Raw genomic sequence first — 20,940 nt, 5'->3', positions numbered from 1 at the left:
TTGGCACTGTTTTAGGCAGCTATCTGATAACAAGTCCCCTAGGTATATGGCAAGATACTTTGGAACTCCAGGTGCTGGAGACAAACTGGGAATGGCTGTAGCATTTGCGCTCTGCTTGTGAGAATCCCTAAGTATATGGCTGGGGAGTCTGCAGCCCTCTAGATGATGATAGACTCCAACTCCCATCAACCCCAATCAAAATGGTCAGTGGCGATGGGAGTTGTAGTCCAGCAACATCTCCAGGGCCTTGAGTTCTCTACCTCAGGCTCAGACATAGAATTAATCCAGGGCATCTGGGACAGAAATGGCAGCTGCTATGGGGGTAATTTTAAACCAAATTTAATGAAATGCCAGCTGCCCACTGATCGCTAAAAGCAGCGCTTCCACTGCCAGGAATAAGTTCCCTCACCACGCCCTGAACCCTGTCAAAATCTCCACCCGCTAATAGGGTGGCAAAATGTGGGGCCATTTTAGCTCAGGCCTATTCCTTGTTTTGTTATGTACAACAGATGCTCCAAATTCTTGCCTATTGAATCAGGGGCTAAGGCTAGGAATCTTGTCAGATGCAGAAGGCTGCAGTGTATTCTTGTAGCTAGTTCAGGGATAAGGTTATGTTTTGACAAGTACTTGTCTAAAACATATTGACCGTTCATGCTACTGCCATTCTTGCTACAGCCTTGATTAGTGAGTGGAGAAAATGACGTGCCATGCTGCCCTCTGGTGGCGTATGAATATTGCAGCAGCAAATAATTTTGTATCTTAGATTTTATAAGTTGGCACACATTGTGCGCTCTTTGTTATCGGTTTTAACCACAGAAGGTTGTAGTAAATGTTTTCTAGTCCAAATCTTCCATTTCAACATGCCAAATCTGGAAACTTCAGATTACAAACAAAATGATAGAAATATTTTTTAAAAATAAAAATAAAAAAGTTAATGAGTCAACAAGCACCCAAAACAACAGTAGCTTGAAGTAAATATTGCACAGATAAGTGACTACTTGTGGTTAAAGTAATTGCTTCAGGCTGATGGTGTTGAATGATCAAAATATCCTTATTTGTTTGTTAATATTAAAGTAGGCCAACTTTAAAGAAGGCTGTGATTCAACACACTTACCTGACTACGCTCTACTGAATGCAGTGGGACTTCAGTGCCAGTAAAGATGCACAGGGTTGCTCTCTATAATCACAATTTGACACAGGTGCGCCAGCTTAAACTCATTGCTCTGGTCCAAACCAACAGGGTGGAAGGAGAAAATATATTAGTGCTGTTCTGTGAACTCTTACCCAGAATACTTCTCCTACCGCTGCATGATATTGGGGGGGGGGGGGTTATGATACAGTTTGAGAAACATGCCAGAAAAGCTGTAGAATACAAGCTCAAATGGACTATGAAAAGGTTTTGAATAAGGAGCTTGTGAAAAGCCTTCTCTAGATCCAGGGTCACTTTTCTCATGTGGCACACCTCTGCTAGGGAAAGAAAAAGATAGCCCTTCTGTACATAGTGTTTTCCACTACCTTTGCACCCAAGTTATTGCTTGCAATGAAATTAAATATGCCCAAGACCGTCTGGACTAGAGGAAGCAATTGCACATATTAAGGGTAGGGAACCCATGGCCCTCCAGATGATGACGGGCTCCAAATCCCATCAGCCCCAGCCAGTTTGGCCAATGGTCAAGTTGGAACTGTACTGCAGCAACATCTGGAAGTTCTCCACCCACTGTATTAAGTGCCTGCAAAAACAACAAAAAGAGAGATTTCCTCTATAAACACCCCAGCATTGATAATCAGTATCAGAAGTAGGCTGGACACAGTTTCCCAAGTGAGTGGATAAGTCCTGGGGTGAGTGCGAATATGAAGATAGAAGGAAACCATTCACAATAATCCATATTAAGTAAGTCGTTTATTGATTCCAACAACATTAGTAGATTGGATATTAAACAGTACTTTTAAACATTCTCTTAACCAAAAATATAACAAATATTTACAATCACTTGGTAAAAATACAAAAAAAGCATACAGAGGCACTGTCTTTCTAAAAGACATAAGTGTAAGAGGTATCAAAAAATAGAAGACAAACATTGCTTGTTACAGAATACTTTACAATCACTGACTTGTGCAGTTTTACAATTGCTATCAGAATACCATTACAACTGTGCAGTTTTTGCCCATATGCTCACATATGCAAAAAGTCATTAATACCAAGCTAAACTGCATTCCATGTATATATATATAAAAATTAAAAGACAAGACAATGACAAAAAAGAGAGGTGAACCAGAGCCAAATTTGTTTCCTACTCGATTTTTAAACTGTTGGCATTTAAAAAGCTTTCGTCAACAAGGGATCACCCCTATTTTCCCGATCAGCTTTGAAGGCAAGTAATATCCTCTTTAAAATTACATTTAATGTAATGCCAATTAAAAGGGGACTTATAACTGTGCTGTTGCTGATAAGTGAATGGCTGAATGGGCCAGGTTTCTTTTTGTCCTGGTTTTACCTCCTCAGACAAGCTAATAAAGAGGAGCAGCTCACCTCTTACTTCAAATCACAGTAGGATCAGGCCCTAAGAAGTGATTTCAAAAGCCTAAGTAAACACCACCTCTACTAGTGTCTGTGCAAAGTCCTCTCATCTTTAGCATAGAAAGAATGACTCTTCAGGTGAGAACACAATGTTTTAGTTTACCTTAGGTTGACACTGTGTCTCAGGGTAAGCAGAGTGCATATAAATACATGGGCACCTTCAAAATTACAAAACTGGAAAACATCAGTACATCTAGTACACTTTTTCTACCCCAATATTATGCACATTTCCACAATGTAGTTCATCAACATTATAAGCCCAGCATCAAATAGCACTCAACAGGCAAGCTTAAAATGATGTACAGTTCACTGGTCTACTTACATGTGAGGAGGACTTTCCCCCTCCTTCTTACCCATGTCAACATGGAGGCAAAAGTTGACATTGGTTCCATGTTTCAGATTTCCAAACTTTCCTGCTTTAAAGGACATATCCTGTTTGGTTTGAGACACGTTTCCTCACAATATATATTGTAAAAAAACAATAATAAAGGTTATGTGCAGAGAAGAGGCAGCCATTTCAAACACATGATCTTAGAAATTATATAGCAAGGGACAAAAGCACAGAACATGCCAACAATGTACTCATAAACATTAAGAATTAAAGTCATGTAAACAGCATAGAATAGGATTAAGAAAAGTTTTCATGTGAACTGGTTAAAAAAAGGTGATTCTGTCTCTTTGTATCCACCCATTTTGGCTAGTGTCCCTGATCAATGTGACCAGCTGATTAAAAGGGGGGCGGGAAGCAAACAAACAAATGAAGATCAGAGCAAGGACAGACTGAGGCAATTCACACTGTGCAAATCGGAAGCAGTCAAAAGAGTTCATTTACCCAGAGCATATTTACACTATATTGGCTCTATAGGACAACATGATTAACAAGATGTGCAGTGGCTTGAACACCAATATACTTTTTTTTTTTTAAGAGTATTACTGATGCTGTAGATATGGAAAAACCAAATTTAAGAGGGTGATTGTTATCAAATGGCTGGTTCGATGATCTTCAGACAAGGTGAGCAGACCTTGAGATTTGTCAATAATGTAAATGAAAGGAGTATCAGGATTATCAAATGGAGGATTACCCTCAAGCGAGAAGGCCTTAATCCTTTAGTTTTGTTCCTGCAAGCTAAAACAGTATTTGAGGTTACTGAGAAATTATATTATTGGCCCCAAAACATCAGTATTCCCTATTACTTTTGCAGTTATGTTAGCACTTATGCACCACTTGATACTTAAGATGAAAACTGAAGCTAAGGCTTGAGGTCTGCAAACTTTTTAATGGCAAGTATAGTTGCATCCTTAGCACTTTATGCATGTTATGCGGAGCTAGAGGCATTGAGGTTCTTCACTGCGGTCAGCTGGCTGAACAGGAAACCAGAAGTCTTAAACAGAATAGCAGCTTGCTCATTCTAGGGGGTGAAACTCACCGTAAAAACTTCACCGTGGGTTGGATCCAGACTAAGTTAATCATGCCTAAGGGGACTTAAGCAGGCTTGGGGAAAGCTATGGTCCTCCCAAAGTCACTAGAATGCAACTCCTATGACCACAAGCCATGCTGGCTGAGGTTGGTGGGAACTGCAGTTCATTATCAGGAGAGCTATAAGGCTCCCCACCGCAGGACTAAAGAATGGCTTAATCTGGATCCAACGCCGTTATTTAGCTGCGCAGGTGCTTATTCCCCGCCTCTGCTATGGCACTCATGGATTGTGGCCAATGTACACTTTCCACCAAGACGGTATCTTAAACAAGTCTCACTCAACAGATGAAGTTGCAATAATGTGGAATTCCTAGTGGGGTTTGTGCTAGAAAATGTCACTGTGGGTTGGTCTGTGCCTGCGTCAACATGGCCGTATATGCAGAAATCACGGCTGCCAACTTGAGTCAGGTTTTGATATTATTTCATTAAGGCCCATACAAGTTGATCGCTCCCATTAAGGCCCTGGAGGCAAAGAAAAGAGAGCAGACTGATTGCGCAGCTACTTTTCTCAGATACTTAAGGCTAGAGTATTAACATGTGATTAGCCAACTAAATGATGAATCAAAGAGCCTCTCCATCTCCTTCTATTATTTTCTGGTTTGTAATTCCATGTTACAAGGCATCAACGGAATACCTCAGCGGGCTGCCAGAAATGGCATAGGTTTGTCCAAACACCCTCCGGTTCACTAGCACTGCCCTAAGTCAATATGGATCATGCATATAGAAGGCTTAGGGAGTTACATTTTGTTTTTTGGTACATGTGTTTGGATTCTGCATCTGCCTCAGACTCAAAAGAAAATGTGAAAGCTCATTACAACTTGAACAGTAAAAAAATAAGTTACTCTGAGGCACCTTTAAAATTGACAAACATCTTCCTTCTAGCTTAGATTGTAAACATTTAAGGTACTAGGATTTACAGGTAAACCTGAAATATACATCCATTTATAATGTTTGACTGGGTAATTGCTAGAGGAAGAAAATAAATGCAGGGAACTCCAGTTCTTCTCCATGTACTCTGGTTGGCTAAGTAAAGCAAAGCTGCAACCTCAGCTTAGCCTAACTGTAAACAGTGACTTACTTTGTTCCTTAGCTTGTGTGTGTGTGTGTTCTACATATGCATGTACTTAGATAGATATATCTATCTTTCTACACACACACACACACACACATATGCAGACTATATTTAATACAGCCAGATGTCTGCATGTTTTGGAGGATGGTGCCTTGATAAGAATTCCAAAGATTTGGTCACAAACAACACTGCCCCTCCCCTAACTTGGGTCATGAGAGCACCTCCAAAGCACAACAATAGAACTACTTTCAGGGTCCATAAAAGGATGGGATGATGTGCCTGCAGTTGCCCTGGGTTTCAGAAGTGCTTCAAAGTCACTGAGCATCTTTGTAGCCCTGCACCGAAGCCTTGGACAAGGGGAAGGGCTTGATCCTGCAGTCACAGTAGGTTTCTGAGACACTTGAGAGAGAGTTAAAGAGTCTAGCTGCTTCCAAGTGCCTCCATATCCCAGAGCAACTGAAGGCACGAGTCCCCAGCTGTTTCTCATTCTAAACTAACCACAAATGTGCTCAGCATTGGAGATTAGTGAGCAGTATTTATGGACTCCCATGGATGGTAATAAATTACAGGCTACACTTTACAGGTTCGCTCTAAGAGTGGGTTATCTCGTTTGTAAAGACCCTATACCTCAAGTATTCAAAATGGTTTTGGGGGGTGAGGATGTAGAATATGGAATAATCTGGACGCTGAAGCACACTAAATTTAGTCCTGGCCAAAAAGACAGAAAGATAAGCATACAGTAGTCTGCAGTGCAAATATTCAAAGTTATTGATGGCCACACATTTTGTGATGAGTTTTTGTTCCCGAAGACTGAAATTCTAAACACCTTCCCTCTTTTGTGTTTTTCTCTAAGACATTGTGGTTGCAAGGAAGCTGACAGTTCAAGTGCAGAGCTTAACCGGCGGCAAGCCTCACTGGGGTTTAGCCTCAAAGTCGTTTCCAGATATGAAGGCTCAGCCAGGATCATATGAGTTCAGTCTAGTGGAGAGTGTGCTGGGGGGGGGGGATGCTTCCAGGTAAATCTGAGGCCTGAGAATCAAGCACAGCATTGTGCATATATAGCTTTGTTTTTTTAAGGAGAAGAACAAAAACCTAACGTTTCGTTTCAATTTCCAAGGTTCTCCTTGTTTGAACACCTCAAGCTGAGCATCACTTGACGGGCACATCTCCAGTGCGAACTGGATGCAGCTCAAAAGTTCAGGACCTGGCAGCCTCTTCCATTTGTTGCAAGGGGACTTGCACTGGACGGGTTCACAGGAGATTGCGCTGTAAATACAACGTAACACACACAGCATGATAGAATTTGACGGAAGGGCAAAAAATGGAATGTGGGAAAGAAAAGAACTGCAGGTACAGGTACTTCCTTGTTCATTTGATAGCTGAAAGGGCGGCGGTCACATGTACTTCACCGGTTTTAAAATACAGGACCAACAGATGGCAGTGTTCCACTACACTATGCACATTAAAGCACACTCAATACACACGTCGGGGCTTGGCATTTTACAAGAGAGGTTTATGTGGCAATGTGTGTAAACCTCTAGCTGCACTCATGACATCCAGTTCCTCAGAAATCCACGGTGTTTTGCTAGCATAAAACATGTCATTAACACCAAGATAATTTGTTACCTTATTTTCTTTGTAAAAGCATTCACATTAGCCAACCAGAGCATTCTAATACACATATAAACAAACAAACAAACCAAAGCCTTATTATAAACTCCAAATTAATAAATTACTCTTCAGATTGCTGCAGATGTATCCTTGGTTTCGCTGAAGTGTGGCAGTTCCGTAAGCACGTAAAATAACATTCTTCAATTGAGAGCCGTAATGGTCACAAAGAAAATATCTGAGCAAAGTCTACCAAAAGCGTCTACAGGTTTCCTGCAGAAGAATGTTTCCAAGTTGGCCCCACTTCGTTAAAAGGGAGGTCCTTCTGGATTCTGCTTTCTGCAATTCAGGGTCAGTATTCCTTAGAAATTGTTGTCTGTCTCTCTCAAGATATAAATAGTTTTCTTAGGCTGTGAAGCTGATTGCAGTGAAGCAAAAGAAGTTCAAAATGAGGATCCAGATTAGGTCCGTCATATTATTCAGAAGACAAGCAAATGCAACATTTGAAGTCAATAGCAGCAAGCTGTCAGCTACAGCTAACAATATTGTACAATTCCTTCTTCCAATGTTACTGTGACTTGGGGCAATTTTCACAGGCAGCGCAAAGGCTAGACTGCTGAAACTTGTTCATCTTCTGTGAAGCAAGAGAAACACAGTAAACCATCTGTTCCATAAACATGCAACACATTTAGTCAATACACTGACCACACCCACTCTGAACGTGAAAGCTGCTCCCCACCGGGTTTCCCAGACTCAAAATCAAATGAGTGGCATGCATTTCCAAAGCATTCAAAATCCTCCCTTGCAGCCATCCTTAATTCTTTTGATCATGTGAACAAAAATGAAAAGAAACATGCTGTCAGCTTAAGCAAAATATTACATGTCCTTTCTGTCATGCAGTGATTTCTTTTTCTTTTTCTAAAAGGATTTGGGAAGCTGCGTATGCCAGACCTATGGAAACATCACTGCTTATCAGCCTTCTTCCCCCCAGTAGCTTCCTTTACTATATACTCTTCAGATAAGCTACAAGGCACACATGCTACTGCTTGAGCACACACACAAAACTCTGCTTTGTGTGTGTGCTCAAGCAACAGAATGTGTGCATGGATGCTTTCAATCATAATACAAATTCAAAAGACGTCTGGAGACTGGGCACCTCATATGGGGGAAACAATGACCAATATGGGGAGTTTCAACATAAAGTTAAAAATCCCATTGCGTATGCCCAAGTCATGGGTACATCTAACATAGGCATTTTGATCTCAGCCATAGTTTGACTGGGACTCATTTAATGAGGCACAGCATGGTGCAGAGATGACTGGATCCAAATTTCCCATCAGTCACTGATGCACACTCACTCTGAGCCTCATCTGGCTCACCTGGATGGGGAAAGAACTATATGGGCGGGATAAAATTATAATACAACAATAAAATAATGGATTATTTTGAATTTGAAGCCAGGGAATGCATCCTAATGTGCTATTTTTAGAGTGCTTTAGTATCTGAGAGATTAGGGACATGATCCCACACTGCTATGTATATACACATACATTTCCTTCCTTTCACCCTCCAACATTCCCCTTCTTCTGAAACACAGCACTGTGCATGTAGCACAACTAAGAGCTTTCTCAACTCAAGGGAGCATGTCAGGCCAAATTTGTGCCAAATTTCTAATTTTGTAAAAGCACACTCAAAGAGGAATTTCAATTCATGCATTCAATTAAAAATTGGGGGGAGGATTGTGCCAAACAACCAAGAGTGGTGGAGAACAGAAAGTGGACAACAAATGGAATAAATTGCAAAATCAAAGTTGCCTGTTTTCATTAGGTAAAGTGGGGGGGGGGGGAGGGGAAGCAAGCAAAACCTTCACTTTAGACCCCTTTTAAATCTTCATGATTTGGGGAATTAAGCCCTTTAGGAGATGATTGTTGAGGTGTAAAAAGGTTGGGAAAGGGGTCAAGTGCAAAGTACCAGTGTGGTCCAATTAGTGGGTCCCTTTGGGCTCAATTGTGCCCACTAAGCAATTTCGTGAGGTTTGCAACTCTTGCTTGTAAATAATTGAAACTACAATTTAAAGTCTCAGCTGTTTTCAGTCTGATAGCATCCCCTTCAAAAACGTAAGGGTGGAAACTAATGGCCATTTAATGTGCTGCCACGACTTTAAACTGCACTTCGTTGCAGCTCCAGCTGCTTGGGCAGCCAGTAATATCTTGATTCTGGATATGTGGGACATTGAGCCTTATACCCCCACAGAGCTGTACAGGAGGAAATGCCCAGCTTACTACATGACAGGAGCTTACAGATGGCCACCATGTGGCAGGGGCCCATCTGTTTCCCCCCTAACCAAGACAGAAGTTGCTTGTATGCACTAGCAGTTTCATAGACCTAGTTTGGTTTATTTCATTCTGAAACATCTTTCTGTTACATACACAAAAATAAATATTATAGGCTCTTTGGGAGTGTTTCATCTGCCTTTCGGGGACAAGAACTGTGGACCACTCTGTGCACCTGGCTTTATAATTGCATTTGTTGGACACATGCTGGTTAATTATGAACATAGTGATTAATGTGCTGGATTTTTTAAAGAGTCGTTCATTTCACAGTGTGCACTTGTAAAGCGTGTGCAATTGATTTAGAAGCGGAGGGGGGAAATCACTGAAGCACACTCAAGGTGATCCTTGTGAGGTCAGACAATTCGTGCATTGGCCACACTTACAAATCACACACCAATTTACTCAATAGCTGTCAAATTAGATCTTCAACATACCATCCTCTTCACTATTTGCGTCAGTCATATCTGCTAGCTTAGGATGGGACGGCTGTCGGCCATGCAACTGAGGCATCTTCTTTGGAAAACAAGCCACTGGTTCGCTACTCAGAGGAGCGGAGGAGAGCCTAGAGAGCTTGCTATGCAGCATCTTTGACCTCTGCACCGCCACACTATAGTCTGGAGGTTTTAGGTGTGGGTGGTGAGGTGATCCTTCCTTTAAGTCCGCTAAGGAAATCCCCATATATCCTGGCGGGGTGGGCGGTGGCTCCCTATACCTATTGTCTTCCTTAGGTGAGGTGACACAGTACACTGGCACAAGAAATAAGCAATGGAAATGTTAATGGAGAAAACAAATGAGAAGGGGAAAAGCATTTCTTTAAAAAAAAACAGTGAAATGTTACAATGGCTAAACTGAAAACTGATAACAAAAAAAAAGTAAATGAAAGAATTGATTGTTATAAAAGGCCACCGGCAGGATTTTAAACATTACGTACTGAAAAAAGTCACAGTATAGAGAGGCAAGATTCCTAGATTCAAGGAGCTGAAGCGGTCCTTAAAGGCTCCCTGATCTCAACGGTTGGCAAACAGGCAGACAGCAAATAGGCACTGTTATAAACCTGCACTTCAATTAATACATTTTATCTTGTAGCCTCCACAAACTCAAGTGCGAAAATCAAATATCCCTAAAATGGGGTGGAGGGGGCGGGGAATAGCTGCATTTTGAAAACAGAAAGAAAAAAGAAAAAACCAAGTCCAAAGAATTTTAGCAGGACCAGCAAAGCATTTATATAAAGTGATATGTGAAAATAGAGGTTTTGATAAGATGTTTGCACGAAATAAGTCTGTTTAGTTGCTTCTGGAAGTTATCTCTAACAAATTTGCCTTCTTTGACCATAGTATACAATGTCCCCAGCTTTCCAAATCTACTTTGCTAGAACATCTTTTGACAGCAGTTGGACCAACTCTCTAGCTAAAACATGTAAAATTAATTTGGAAGACTCTCACATTCCTGATTTTTCCCCCAGCTATATCCTTGGAAATGTTCCTCTAAAATAATGACAAGGTGCCATCCACCAAACCCTTTGCATTGGGGCTATTCTTTAAAAATTCCCTAACCCATGGGTAGGCAAACTAAGGCCTGGGAGCCAGAGCCGGCCCAATCGCCTTCTAAATCCAGCCCCCAGACAGTCCGGGAATCAGCGTGTTTTCACATGAGCAGAATGTGCCCTTTTATTTAAAATGCATCTCTGGGTTATTTGTGGGGCATAGGAATTTGTTCTTTTTTCTTCTTCTTCAAAATATAGTCCAGCCCCCCACAAGGTCTGGGGGACAGTGGACTGGCCTCCTGCTGAAAAAGTTTGCTGACCCCTGCGTGACCTTACACCTATGCTATTCATGAGCTCTGGTGCCATTCTTAATTCTATTTATTTTAGGTGGAATAATTTATTTCAGTTGTGAAAATCTGGTTTGGAGACAATGGGCAGTATCCAACAAGCTTCTTCTATCAGTACTAGGATTTTTCCTTATGCAACAAAACTTACCCTCTCTAATAGTCCCACATCCTCCCCAAATCCGCTCTGGAGAGAAAAACCCAGAACAGATTTAGAGGGCACATGGGGAGAAGAAAGTGGGGAGGGAGGGAGATCTGTTGCAAAAGCAAAATTCCTTGTGCTGATGGAACAAGTTAGTTGGATACTGCCCAATCCTCTTTCAAAAAGGTTTATATTACACTCCTAGCAATTAAGATAAGAGTATAACCTCTTTATTTAGGCATCACATTCCTAAATGCATTCTTTGTAATAATAGGATCCATTAACAGGGCAGAGGTAGCTGCTATATTGGCTTCAGGAAACAAAGGTTGCCTTGGTTCTTGGCCCAATAGCTTTTGGTGTAGAAGTACACAAGTGTTCTAAATACACATAATTATTCACTTATAAAAATGTAACTAATTATAAACTGTGCAGAATATTTAAATATGCAGATCTTTTTGTAAAGAACCAAAAAAACCAACAACACCCCAATCTTTCGACACCTCAAATTCATGGTCCGCTACTGGATTACAGACAGGGTATTTATTTTATTTATTTTTTTGTAATCCTAGGCTAGTTGATTACAACAATCTGAAATCTGTGGTATCTCGGTTTTCGAATGTCTCAGAAGTCGAATGTTTCAGAAGCCGAATGCCAAAAACCTGGAAGGAAATGCTTCCATTTTCGAATGTGTCTCAGAAGTCGAACGTCTTCCGCTGAGGTGTCCCCCCCCCTCCCCAATTTTCTCCATTGCAATTGCAGCCAGCCCTTGGAGCCTCAGTTTTCAAACATTTCAGGAGTTGAACGGTCTTCCGGAATGGATTATGTTCAAAAACCGAGGTACCACTGTACTAGACAAAGCACTATACACACACACACACACACACACACACACACACGTAACTTATCTGTAGTACAAACATTCTTGACATTTCCAAAACTGAGAATTTACTTCATTGTTCCTATGTGAGTGAAATTTCCTGATCGATAACTTTCAAAACCTTTTATATTCCAGCACCCACAGATATATATGAGAATTCTACAGCATTAATTTCAATTATTGTATATGTCATACTGCCAGCATTTTTGGCAATAAATGTAATTAAAATACCTACAATTCACCTTGACACTTGCCTTTGCTAGAATTATGTAAGTTTTAGTTTGTGAAGCTTTTGTCTCTTGTCTTAAGACTACCCCATTCTCATCTTCAAATATGACTTTTCTTTATCCTAAAGGAGGTAACCAAGGTAGTCTAAGCCAGACAAATGGTGTTAACACGGGAATGTCAATGTTATCCAAATAAGTTACATATTATTATTATTATTCAATTCATTTCTATACCTCTTTATATTTTTAAGAGGGACTCTGCCAGTTAAGAAGCTGCATGTATCAATTCAACACACTCTTAAATTGCAATTTTATGTGTTACATTCGTTCTGTAATACCACTGGAAGGCCCTTTCTGCAATTCAAAACCTACAGCTCTTACATAGATTTCCTAAGGTATATTCCAATAGTTTACCACTGTTAGACCACTCTAAATGGTTAGCTCACTACACTCCATCGACAGATTGGTACAGAGCTGTAGTCCTACCACTTGCTAGTGTGAAACCTTGAAGTAGTGGCAATGTAAGCACTGGAAAGGAACAAAAAAGGGCAGCTGAAGTCATGCATTTCCAGTCTCATCTGACAGTTCTAAACTATGCCAAATTTCAACATTAAGTTTATTTACAGTGCCAAGGAACACAATTTGCAACAGGTTTTCCCCCCTCTAAGTTTCTATTCCAAAACAGCTGGCTTCTATAAATCAAGTGCAAAAGTGAAAACTAGATTATATACTGATAAACTAATATCATTTACAGACAATTGTTGTGATGCCTTTTTAGTTGCTAACAAATAAATGGCAAAATCAAACAAGGAGCAGGCATTGGGGATATCCTTTGATAAAAGATAAAGATGGTCTAAGCTGAATAGCTCAGTCGGTAGAGCATGAGACTCTTAATCTCAGGGTTGTGAGTCGGAGCCTCAGGTTGGGCAAGAAATTCCTGTATTGCAGGGGGTTGGACTAGATGATCCCCAGGATCCCTTCCAGCCCTACAATTCTGTGATTCTGCGGTGTTTGCATGTCAGGTCTGTGGAAAAGCAGACAGCTGGCAAAATGCCAAGACTGATCAAGGTAGCAAGAACAGACAGGACCAATGAGAGGACGTTTCTCAGAGTAGAGAATGCTAGGGTTACATAGACTGGGTGTGTAACCCCTGCCCCACCCAAACATTCATTCGGCAATGTTGGTTTTGCCTTGGAGCTAGGCAGAGGATGAAATGTAATGCAAGCCCAAATTTTTGGGGGGGTGATCTGAGGAGACGCAATTACCCTCTGATGAAAAAGCTATGCCCTTAGGAAAAGGTTTATTAATTAAATTTCACTGGCATTTAACTTCCTGGCAATTCCTCTTTGCAAAACTGTTTATTCCTGCTTTGATCTTGTTAGTTTTCCTTTAATTTTGAACTGTGGAAATCCTGTTTACACTGGCACTAATAAGAATGTGAATTAAAACTGTAATGGCGTGGGGCAAAAGGACAAAATGGGCCAGCTACTAGAGAGGTGGTTCTCAGTTTGAAAATTGTGAATTCCCTTTCTTTGGTCTACAGACGTGCCATTTTCTTTCCTTCTCCTCTTCCAGCTTGCGCCATGTCACAAACCTTTCACAAATAGTCTCATTCCCTTTGTTTCCAATGTTCAGAGGTGAGTGTGGAGCCCTATGTAAGCCAAAAGAGGACCATGCACACACAAGAGGAAGGTGCTAGCCCAGGGGTCAGCAACCTTTTTCAGCAGGGGGCCGGTCCACTGTCCCTCAGACCTTGTGTGGGGCTGGACTATATTTTTGGAGTGGGGAGAGAACGAATTCCTATGCCCCACAAATAACCCAGAGATGCATTTTAAATAAAAGCACACATTCTACTCATGTAAAAACACACTGATTTCTGGACCGTCCTCAGGCCGGATTTAGAAGGCGATTGGGCCAGATCTGGCCCCTGGGCCTTAGTTTGCCTACCCATGTGCTAGCAGGCATATGGGAACCTCAAGTCCTGCAGAAATGTGTGTATGGATGGATAGATGGACAGACAGATACAAACTAAACAAGACTACATAATGGTGACTGTTTTTTGCGGGGGGAGAGCTGAATAAGAAACTGGCTGGGTGGAAAAATGAAATTATGAATCCCAAAAGAATGCACAGCTGGTTGGCATACTGAACAGCAAGACTCCGCACAGTTGTAATATTTTGCAGCAGCTCCCCCTTGTTGACATTAATTCCATTTTGATTTATCAAAATGGCTAAAAGCTGCCAGTGACATGAATTTAATTGTTCCTACAGTGAAATACGCTTCAAATGCACTTTGAGGAAAAGGAGACTGTGTTCAAAGACTTGGATCCCCCTACTGGGGGAAAGGGGAAGGTAATTTTCACAATTCCACCTGTTTAGGGAAGTTTTTAATGACTGATGTTTCAATGTATTTTTAATCTTTTGTTGGAAGCTGCCCAGAGTGGTTGGGAAAGCCCAGCCAAATGGGCAGGGTAGAAAATAATAATAATAATAATTATTATTATTATTATTATTATTATTATTATTATTATTATTATTATTATTCCCCAGTGCCCTAAGATAATATACTCCAAGTGATTAGGAGACCCTCTGGAGGTGTCACTGGGAGCTGTATATGTAAAGAGGAACTGGCAAAAATTTCTTTCCTTCCTTCCTTCCACCAGCAGAAGCCTCTGTTGGATTGGAGTCCCTCACATTGACGGAAGAGCAACCAAGGGTCCAAGCCAGGATGTCCCCACTTTATCCCCAAATATCACAAACAGCTGATCAATGCACAGTGGTTGCACAAAAATAAAAACTGCAACAATACCCTCAAACTCACTACAACAACTTCCCTTGCAGGCCTTTCAAATGTTTTTTTTTAAAAACAGTCAGCTAAGGATTCCAAAAAGCATATTCCAGACATGCAGCCAACACCACGCCAAAATGTCCAATGTCACAAAACACAACCTTTCCCCCGTACGGTCCTGTATTTCATACCTGACTAAGGACATTAGTAGGAAGGTACTGGTAGCAGTACATGAATGTGCACTGCTACCAGCAGCTGAGCATGTAAGGCAATCTATCAGGTGGAAGAGGATGCATATCTCACCCTCTTTCACAAGATGCCTGGGTTGGACACTGATGTGGGTGTGAGATATGAAGTAACATGGTACAGCTGAGGATGAGTTAAAGGGAGGAAAGAGGTATAGGGCAAGTATAGCATCTAGGAGCAGAGATCATTGCACATTGGAAAGGGCAGGCAAGAGAGAGAAGTCCCCTGAGAAAATGTATCCATATCCTTTTCTTCAATGCTGGAAGCAGCTTTCATATCTAAAACAATGTGGGATACAGTGGTACCTCGGGTTACATACGCTTCAGGTTACATACGCTTCAGGTTACAGACTCCGTTAACCCAGAAATAGTACCTCGGGTTAAGAACTTTGCTTCAGGATGAGAACAGAAATCATGCTCTGGCGGCGCTGCGGCAGCAGGAGGCCCCATTGGCTAAAGTGGTGCTTCAGGTTAAGAACAGTTTCAGGTTAAGTACAGACCTCCGGAACGAATTAAGTACTTAACCCGAGGTACCACTGTATATATATTTTTCAATAAAAGAATCACCACGATTTATGCATTCTCTTAACTGGTTTACAATCTGTGTACAATTATATTTTTATGCCATATTTCCCAACTTCAATAATAGGACCTGATATGTCATTTTGGTATGAAATCTATTTGGTTTTGGCACAAAATGCTTCCTGGGATACTCAGCATTTGGAGGATGGCCAAGCTGATGGCAATGCAAAATGACACCTGGGGAATATTTTCTTTCTGCCTTAAGGGCAAAGGGGAGCAGGTAGGCAGGGCTGAATGGCTGGAAAAAGCATTGCAACGTGGACAATTTCTGCACCAACTTGGTCATCTCCAGTGTAATGCATGAGAGGGCTCAAGAAAGGACAGCCCAAATTCTTATTGGAAAACTGCAAAAAAGATATCTCAGAAAGGTTTTTTTGGAAAAGGTCACAGGGAAGATTTCCTCTGCTTGTTGCATAAGCCTGCTCCCTTCCCTGTAAGGCAATAAAAAGTTTGCTGTTCTGTTACTTTAAATCCCACCCCTACTCCCAAGGAGGTCTGGAAACACTTTGGGCCGTGGATTTATTTGATTGGAAACATGTGTACAAACTGGATTTTAACATGCAATCTGCTGATGTCATTTCTTAACAGCTTAATAACATAATACAGTGCAGCTGTGGGAGCTTCCACAGCCTTTGGGCGGCTTACCTATGAGGCCTCTCTCGGTACTGGAAGTGACAGTTTTGTATGTTGTATCGCCACCTGCTTTGGAGTCCAAAACTTCAGCCTGCTCTACTGCTAAGCTGTCAAGTCCTCGCCGCTTCACTGTCCCACAGTTTGCTTCATATGCGTCTGACAGAGAACTCGATGAAGCCCAGCTCTGCCGGGATTGGTCAAAGTCCATGCCCGTTTTGGATTGCCGGCTGCTGTTTGAGTGGGCGTGGGGCTGCAAGTGAATCTCTTCAGGGCAGCTGCTTGATGGTTCTACTTCAGCAATGGCCCTTTCTAAGTGAGCGTGGCGGTAAGAGTTTAAGAGGTCCCAGCCTTTCTGGTTCTGGATATTTTGGAAGTTATCATGAGAACTACTGGAGCAGGAGGTCCAGCTCCCACGACCACTATCTGCTGCTTCTATCGTGATGTGTTCGTGGGAAATCTCCTCCGTGCTCATGGAAGATGGGACAGGCAGGCCTCGGATCACTGGAGGTCTGGACAGTGGCCAACTGAAATCGAAGACCACAGCATTATAAAGGCAGCATGCAAGCAATTCAATGGCATCAAATGGCAACAACATCCAGGGTTGAAGACAGTCTGTAAAATGCTTGCTCACCTCTTTGCATCTGAGCACGTTGAGCAGAACTCTTGGAAATTTTCAAGGTATGAAATTAAGTTTAGAGTCCAGTTGGTTCAAAATATGACTGCTTTTGCCTTAACCATTGGTTGTGTCTATACAGTTGTACCTTGGATCTCAAATGCCTTGGCTCCCAAATGATCAAAACCCGGAAGTGAGTGTTCCGGTTTTCGAACTATTTCGGAAGCCAAACGTCCAGCGTGGCTTTCAAGCCAATCAGAAGCCACGCCTTGCTTTTCAAATGGTTCCGGGAGTCAAAGCAACTCTCGGAACACATTCTGTTCGAGAACCAAGGTACTACTTTACTGAAGACTTATCTATGTCTTATTATATCTACTACAATGCTATGGTAGGGTTATCCAATGTGGTGCCTTACAAATATTGTTGGACTCCCAACTCCCAACAGCCCCAGCCAACATGGGTACTGGACAAGGCTGATGGGAACTATAGTCTAATAACATTTGTAGGGAACCACATTATCTACAACTGCATTACAATGTCTTTCCACTAGCCAAGTCTTCCGACAGGCTCTGCCAACCGCAAATGTTGATTTCTATGGGTGGTAGTCAGCTAATTGAAATTAACGTACCTAAGTTAGTCATGATCATTAATATTAGTGTGTCTACTATGAGGAAAGTTAGTTAAATACAACCCTATGATCTACTTTATTTGTTTTCTTCAAGACAAGCATCAGGCCATTACACATCTAAATGCTACAATTTTACCTGCTCGTAGGAAATAATTTCAACAACTTATATTTTCAATCTTTATGCGATTTCTTTTAACCTATGCTGACGTGGCAAATCATGTACTGAGCACCAAGTGCTATTGCATTTCAAAAAACAGTTATTAAATGAATCAGTGATTAACTGAATATTGATTAGTGAACAGCAACATTAATTGAATCTACATGGGAAGATTTTATTTTAAATTTTTTTACAAAAGAAATAAATGTTGGTAAAAGTTCTACAGACCCTGGAGGCCTTAGTTATAATTGGTACTGTCCAGCCTTCCACTGGCAGAATCCATCTTCTCTTCTGAGAGCGGCAACCAGGTTTCTGACCATTATGCCTTAGGCATAAGCCTGGAAGCACATTTCCCACTTGCTTAGCAGAGCTGTTAAAGCACTGTCACGAAACACCAGGGTCACGCTGTACATTTGAACACGAACACATTTTAAATGGCAAATCTTTTCAGGGCTTTCCAGGATAACATCTTTGAACATTCAGTGCCTGGTGCTATACCAGAGGCAATTTATTTAAATCCTGCAGCTTTAATGCATTTTCTAGGATGTACATTAATACACCAATTTAAAGGCCTACCAATATAGGGAAAATCATAGCCTGTTTAAAATTCTAACTTGAGATTTCCCGAGCAGGGAGCATACTTTGCTCTTTCTAAAAGTGGTTTTCAGCAGGCTAATAGCACCTGTAAGCATGATTACAGCATAGGCAGTAAATGGCTTGAACAGAAAATCCTTTCGCTACTCTCTCACGTGTCAATCACTTCTTACCCAGGGCAAGGCTGGCTGTATTCAGAGGACGGATGAGGGTGCTCCTTCCTTTCAACTGCTCCTACTGAATCCACAACTGCGACAGCCTGAGCCAGACATCTTTCATCCTGAAGGGCTGCAGACATGGAGTCAGCAGAGCAGTTGCTCACAATGCTGGACCGTGAAGAGATCTCGCTGTGGCTGGAATCTGAAAAATTATCGGATTTTGCAGATGGTATCAGGGCATAGCCTAAGGAGGACAGGGGAAGAAAGGATTCAACTTTTTTAAAGAGTTCAGACAGCTAATTTATGACACTGTTATAGTATTTTAAAGACAAAGATGCTTTCCACCACTTCTCTCTCCTCCCTTGTATGGCTTTTTAATTGTTCATTTTATGTTACTGAGCTTCCTTTTCATTCAAAAGAAGAGAATAAAATCAACTGTAGAGTGGAGCAACTCTTCACTAATTACTTTGAACATTTGTCACACGGATACAATTTGCATGCTTTCCTTCAAACGGCTATAATATACAATGAAAACAGAGCAAAAAAACAACAACACGTGGGATTTGCAGATAAGGCTTCTTTGAAAGCCAAACATAAACCAGAATGTATTTTGTATAGTTAAGTTTTTACCTCTCTCTTCTGTACATTGTATTTTATTTTATCGCTATGGCTAGTAGCTGATGCAAATAAAGATTCTTCTGATTCTGAAGCTAAGCATAGGGAAAGTAATTTGCCAGTCAACAGCGATCAAGAATCTGCAACGATTTCACCCAAGATACACCCGCAAACAGTTTAAAGTAATTTTATGTTCATTTGCACTAACATTCCCCACTGCCATTAATGAAATCTAAGCTGTTCATAAATCTAGATTGAAATAGGCTATAGATAGTGTGTTGACAGTTTGGCTTTAATTTACTCCAGTTAGGTTACGTAGGAAAAGTATTCATTAGAATGACAGTTCCAATTTTTGTTCTACCTGCTGTTCTGAAAAAATTGATACAGGTAACTAACAGAATTGTGAAGTTGGAAGGTATACCAAAGGGCCGTCTAGTCCCCTGGAATGCAGGAATCACAGCTAAAGCATCCCTGACAGACGGCCATCCAACCTCTGATTAAAAACTTCCAATGAAGGAGAGTCCACCACCTTCCAAGGGAGCCTATTCTACCATCAAATAGCTCTTACTACCAGAAAGCTCTTCCTGATGTTTAGTCAGACTCTCCTTCCTTGCAACTTGAACCCATCAGTTGAGGTTGTCCCCTCCAGAGCAGCAGAAAACAAGCTGGCCCCATCTTCCATGTGACAGGTATTTGAGAGTGGCCATCATATGGTACAGCTTGATTTTTCTCTCCAGCTGCTTAACATGTGTGATTTCAACTTTACACAGTTGAAGGCCAGCTGGTTGAAATCACACAAATTATAAGCATGGAAGGCAGAGAGCTTAAAAGCTCTTTTTGCGCAGGGTTTTCCCAGTGCGGAAAGAACTGCTTTTCTAGGACTGCAGCTGAGAGTAAGCTGGCTAGGATCGCTAAAACCTCATTCACCCCAGGCAACTGTGGCAAATCCTTAGAAGGTGAGCGTGCTGGTAATTTTCTTATCTGGCAATCTGAACAAAACAAGTACCTGTTCCGGTCTTTGCTGGGCTGAGAGGCAATAAAAACCCCTAGAAGCAATGGGTTCACAAATTAATTCTAAAGCCTGTGGTTTTTTGCCTCTCCAGTGAAGTAAGGGCAGAAGCAGAGGATATCAGGCACAACTGAGCAGCATCCCATTTAGGCCATAGTTTGCTTTAAACTGTGGTTTAACTTTGGTGGTGAACCAGTCAAATATGAGCTTCAAGTAGAATTTTTATACCAATATTCTTGCTAAGCCTTACTGTGTTGCACTGTCTACTCCCGTATGTTCAATTTAAGGTGCATTACATTTCAAATGGATTTTTTAAAGATAAGATTCAGATTTAACATAATACGAGATAACACGAGCTTCAATACAAAGATGTCTGCAAATGTAACATAAAGGCTGGCAACATTAACCCTGCCATGTGGGAATCCCTTGCAGACGACCACAGAGCCTGGAGACAAGCTGTCAAGCATTCATAGCAGTGACCAGAGGAGAAATGACCACTGGGAGGAGCGTAGAGAGAAAAAACACGATGGTGGATCTGCAGCAGCCTTTATCTGCCCCAGCTGCAACAAAACATGTCTTTTCTGCATCTGTCTCTACAGCCACAGCAGGAGCTGCAACTGTCCAACAACTTGACCTCAACCCCAAAGGTGCAGTCCTCCATTGTCTCCCGAGACAGATGGATGCCAGCAAAACAAAAACCAATACACATTTTATACCTGTGAACTTCCTAGGCTGTGTAATATCTTGCTGATGTTCAACTCTTACTGAAACTGTAAGC

General features: G+C 41.4%; 1 protein-coding gene across 7 annotated transcripts in view; it reads right to left on the bottom strand.

Annotated features, from left to right (window-relative positions):
- Positions 1 to 1,881: 1,881 nt before the first annotated feature.
- Positions 1,882 to 20,940, bottom strand: part of RAPGEF6 (Rap guanine nucleotide exchange factor 6) — a 139,988-nt gene continuing 120,929 nt past the window's right edge. For 5 of the 7 annotated variants that reach the window (XM_077924517.1, XM_077924519.1, XM_077924518.1 and 2 more), the window contains 4 exons: positions 18,554 to 18,782; positions 16,401 to 16,912; positions 9,503 to 9,814; positions 1,882 to 7,369 (listed from right to left, as the gene is read on the bottom strand). In XM_077924517.1, coding sequence (XP_077780643.1) covers positions 7,344 to 7,369; positions 9,503 to 9,814; positions 16,401 to 16,912; positions 18,554 to 18,782 — 1,079 coding nt within the window. In that variant the 3' untranslated portion in view covers positions 1,882 to 7,343. The remainder of the gene's footprint in view (positions 7,370 to 9,502; positions 9,815 to 16,400; positions 16,913 to 18,553; positions 18,783 to 20,940) is intronic. The other 2 variants (XM_077924521.1, XM_077924523.1) reach the window with 1 other exon arrangement.

The sequence above is a fragment of the Podarcis muralis genome, chromosome 2 (assembly GCF_964188315.1).
Source record: "Podarcis muralis chromosome 2, rPodMur119.hap1.1, whole genome shotgun sequence".
In the NCBI taxonomy this organism is placed as follows: Eukaryota; Metazoa; Chordata; class Lepidosauria; order Squamata; family Lacertidae; genus Podarcis; species Podarcis muralis.
Note: the sequence above shows the minus strand (reverse complement) of the source record. Positions and strands in the feature narration are given on the sequence as shown.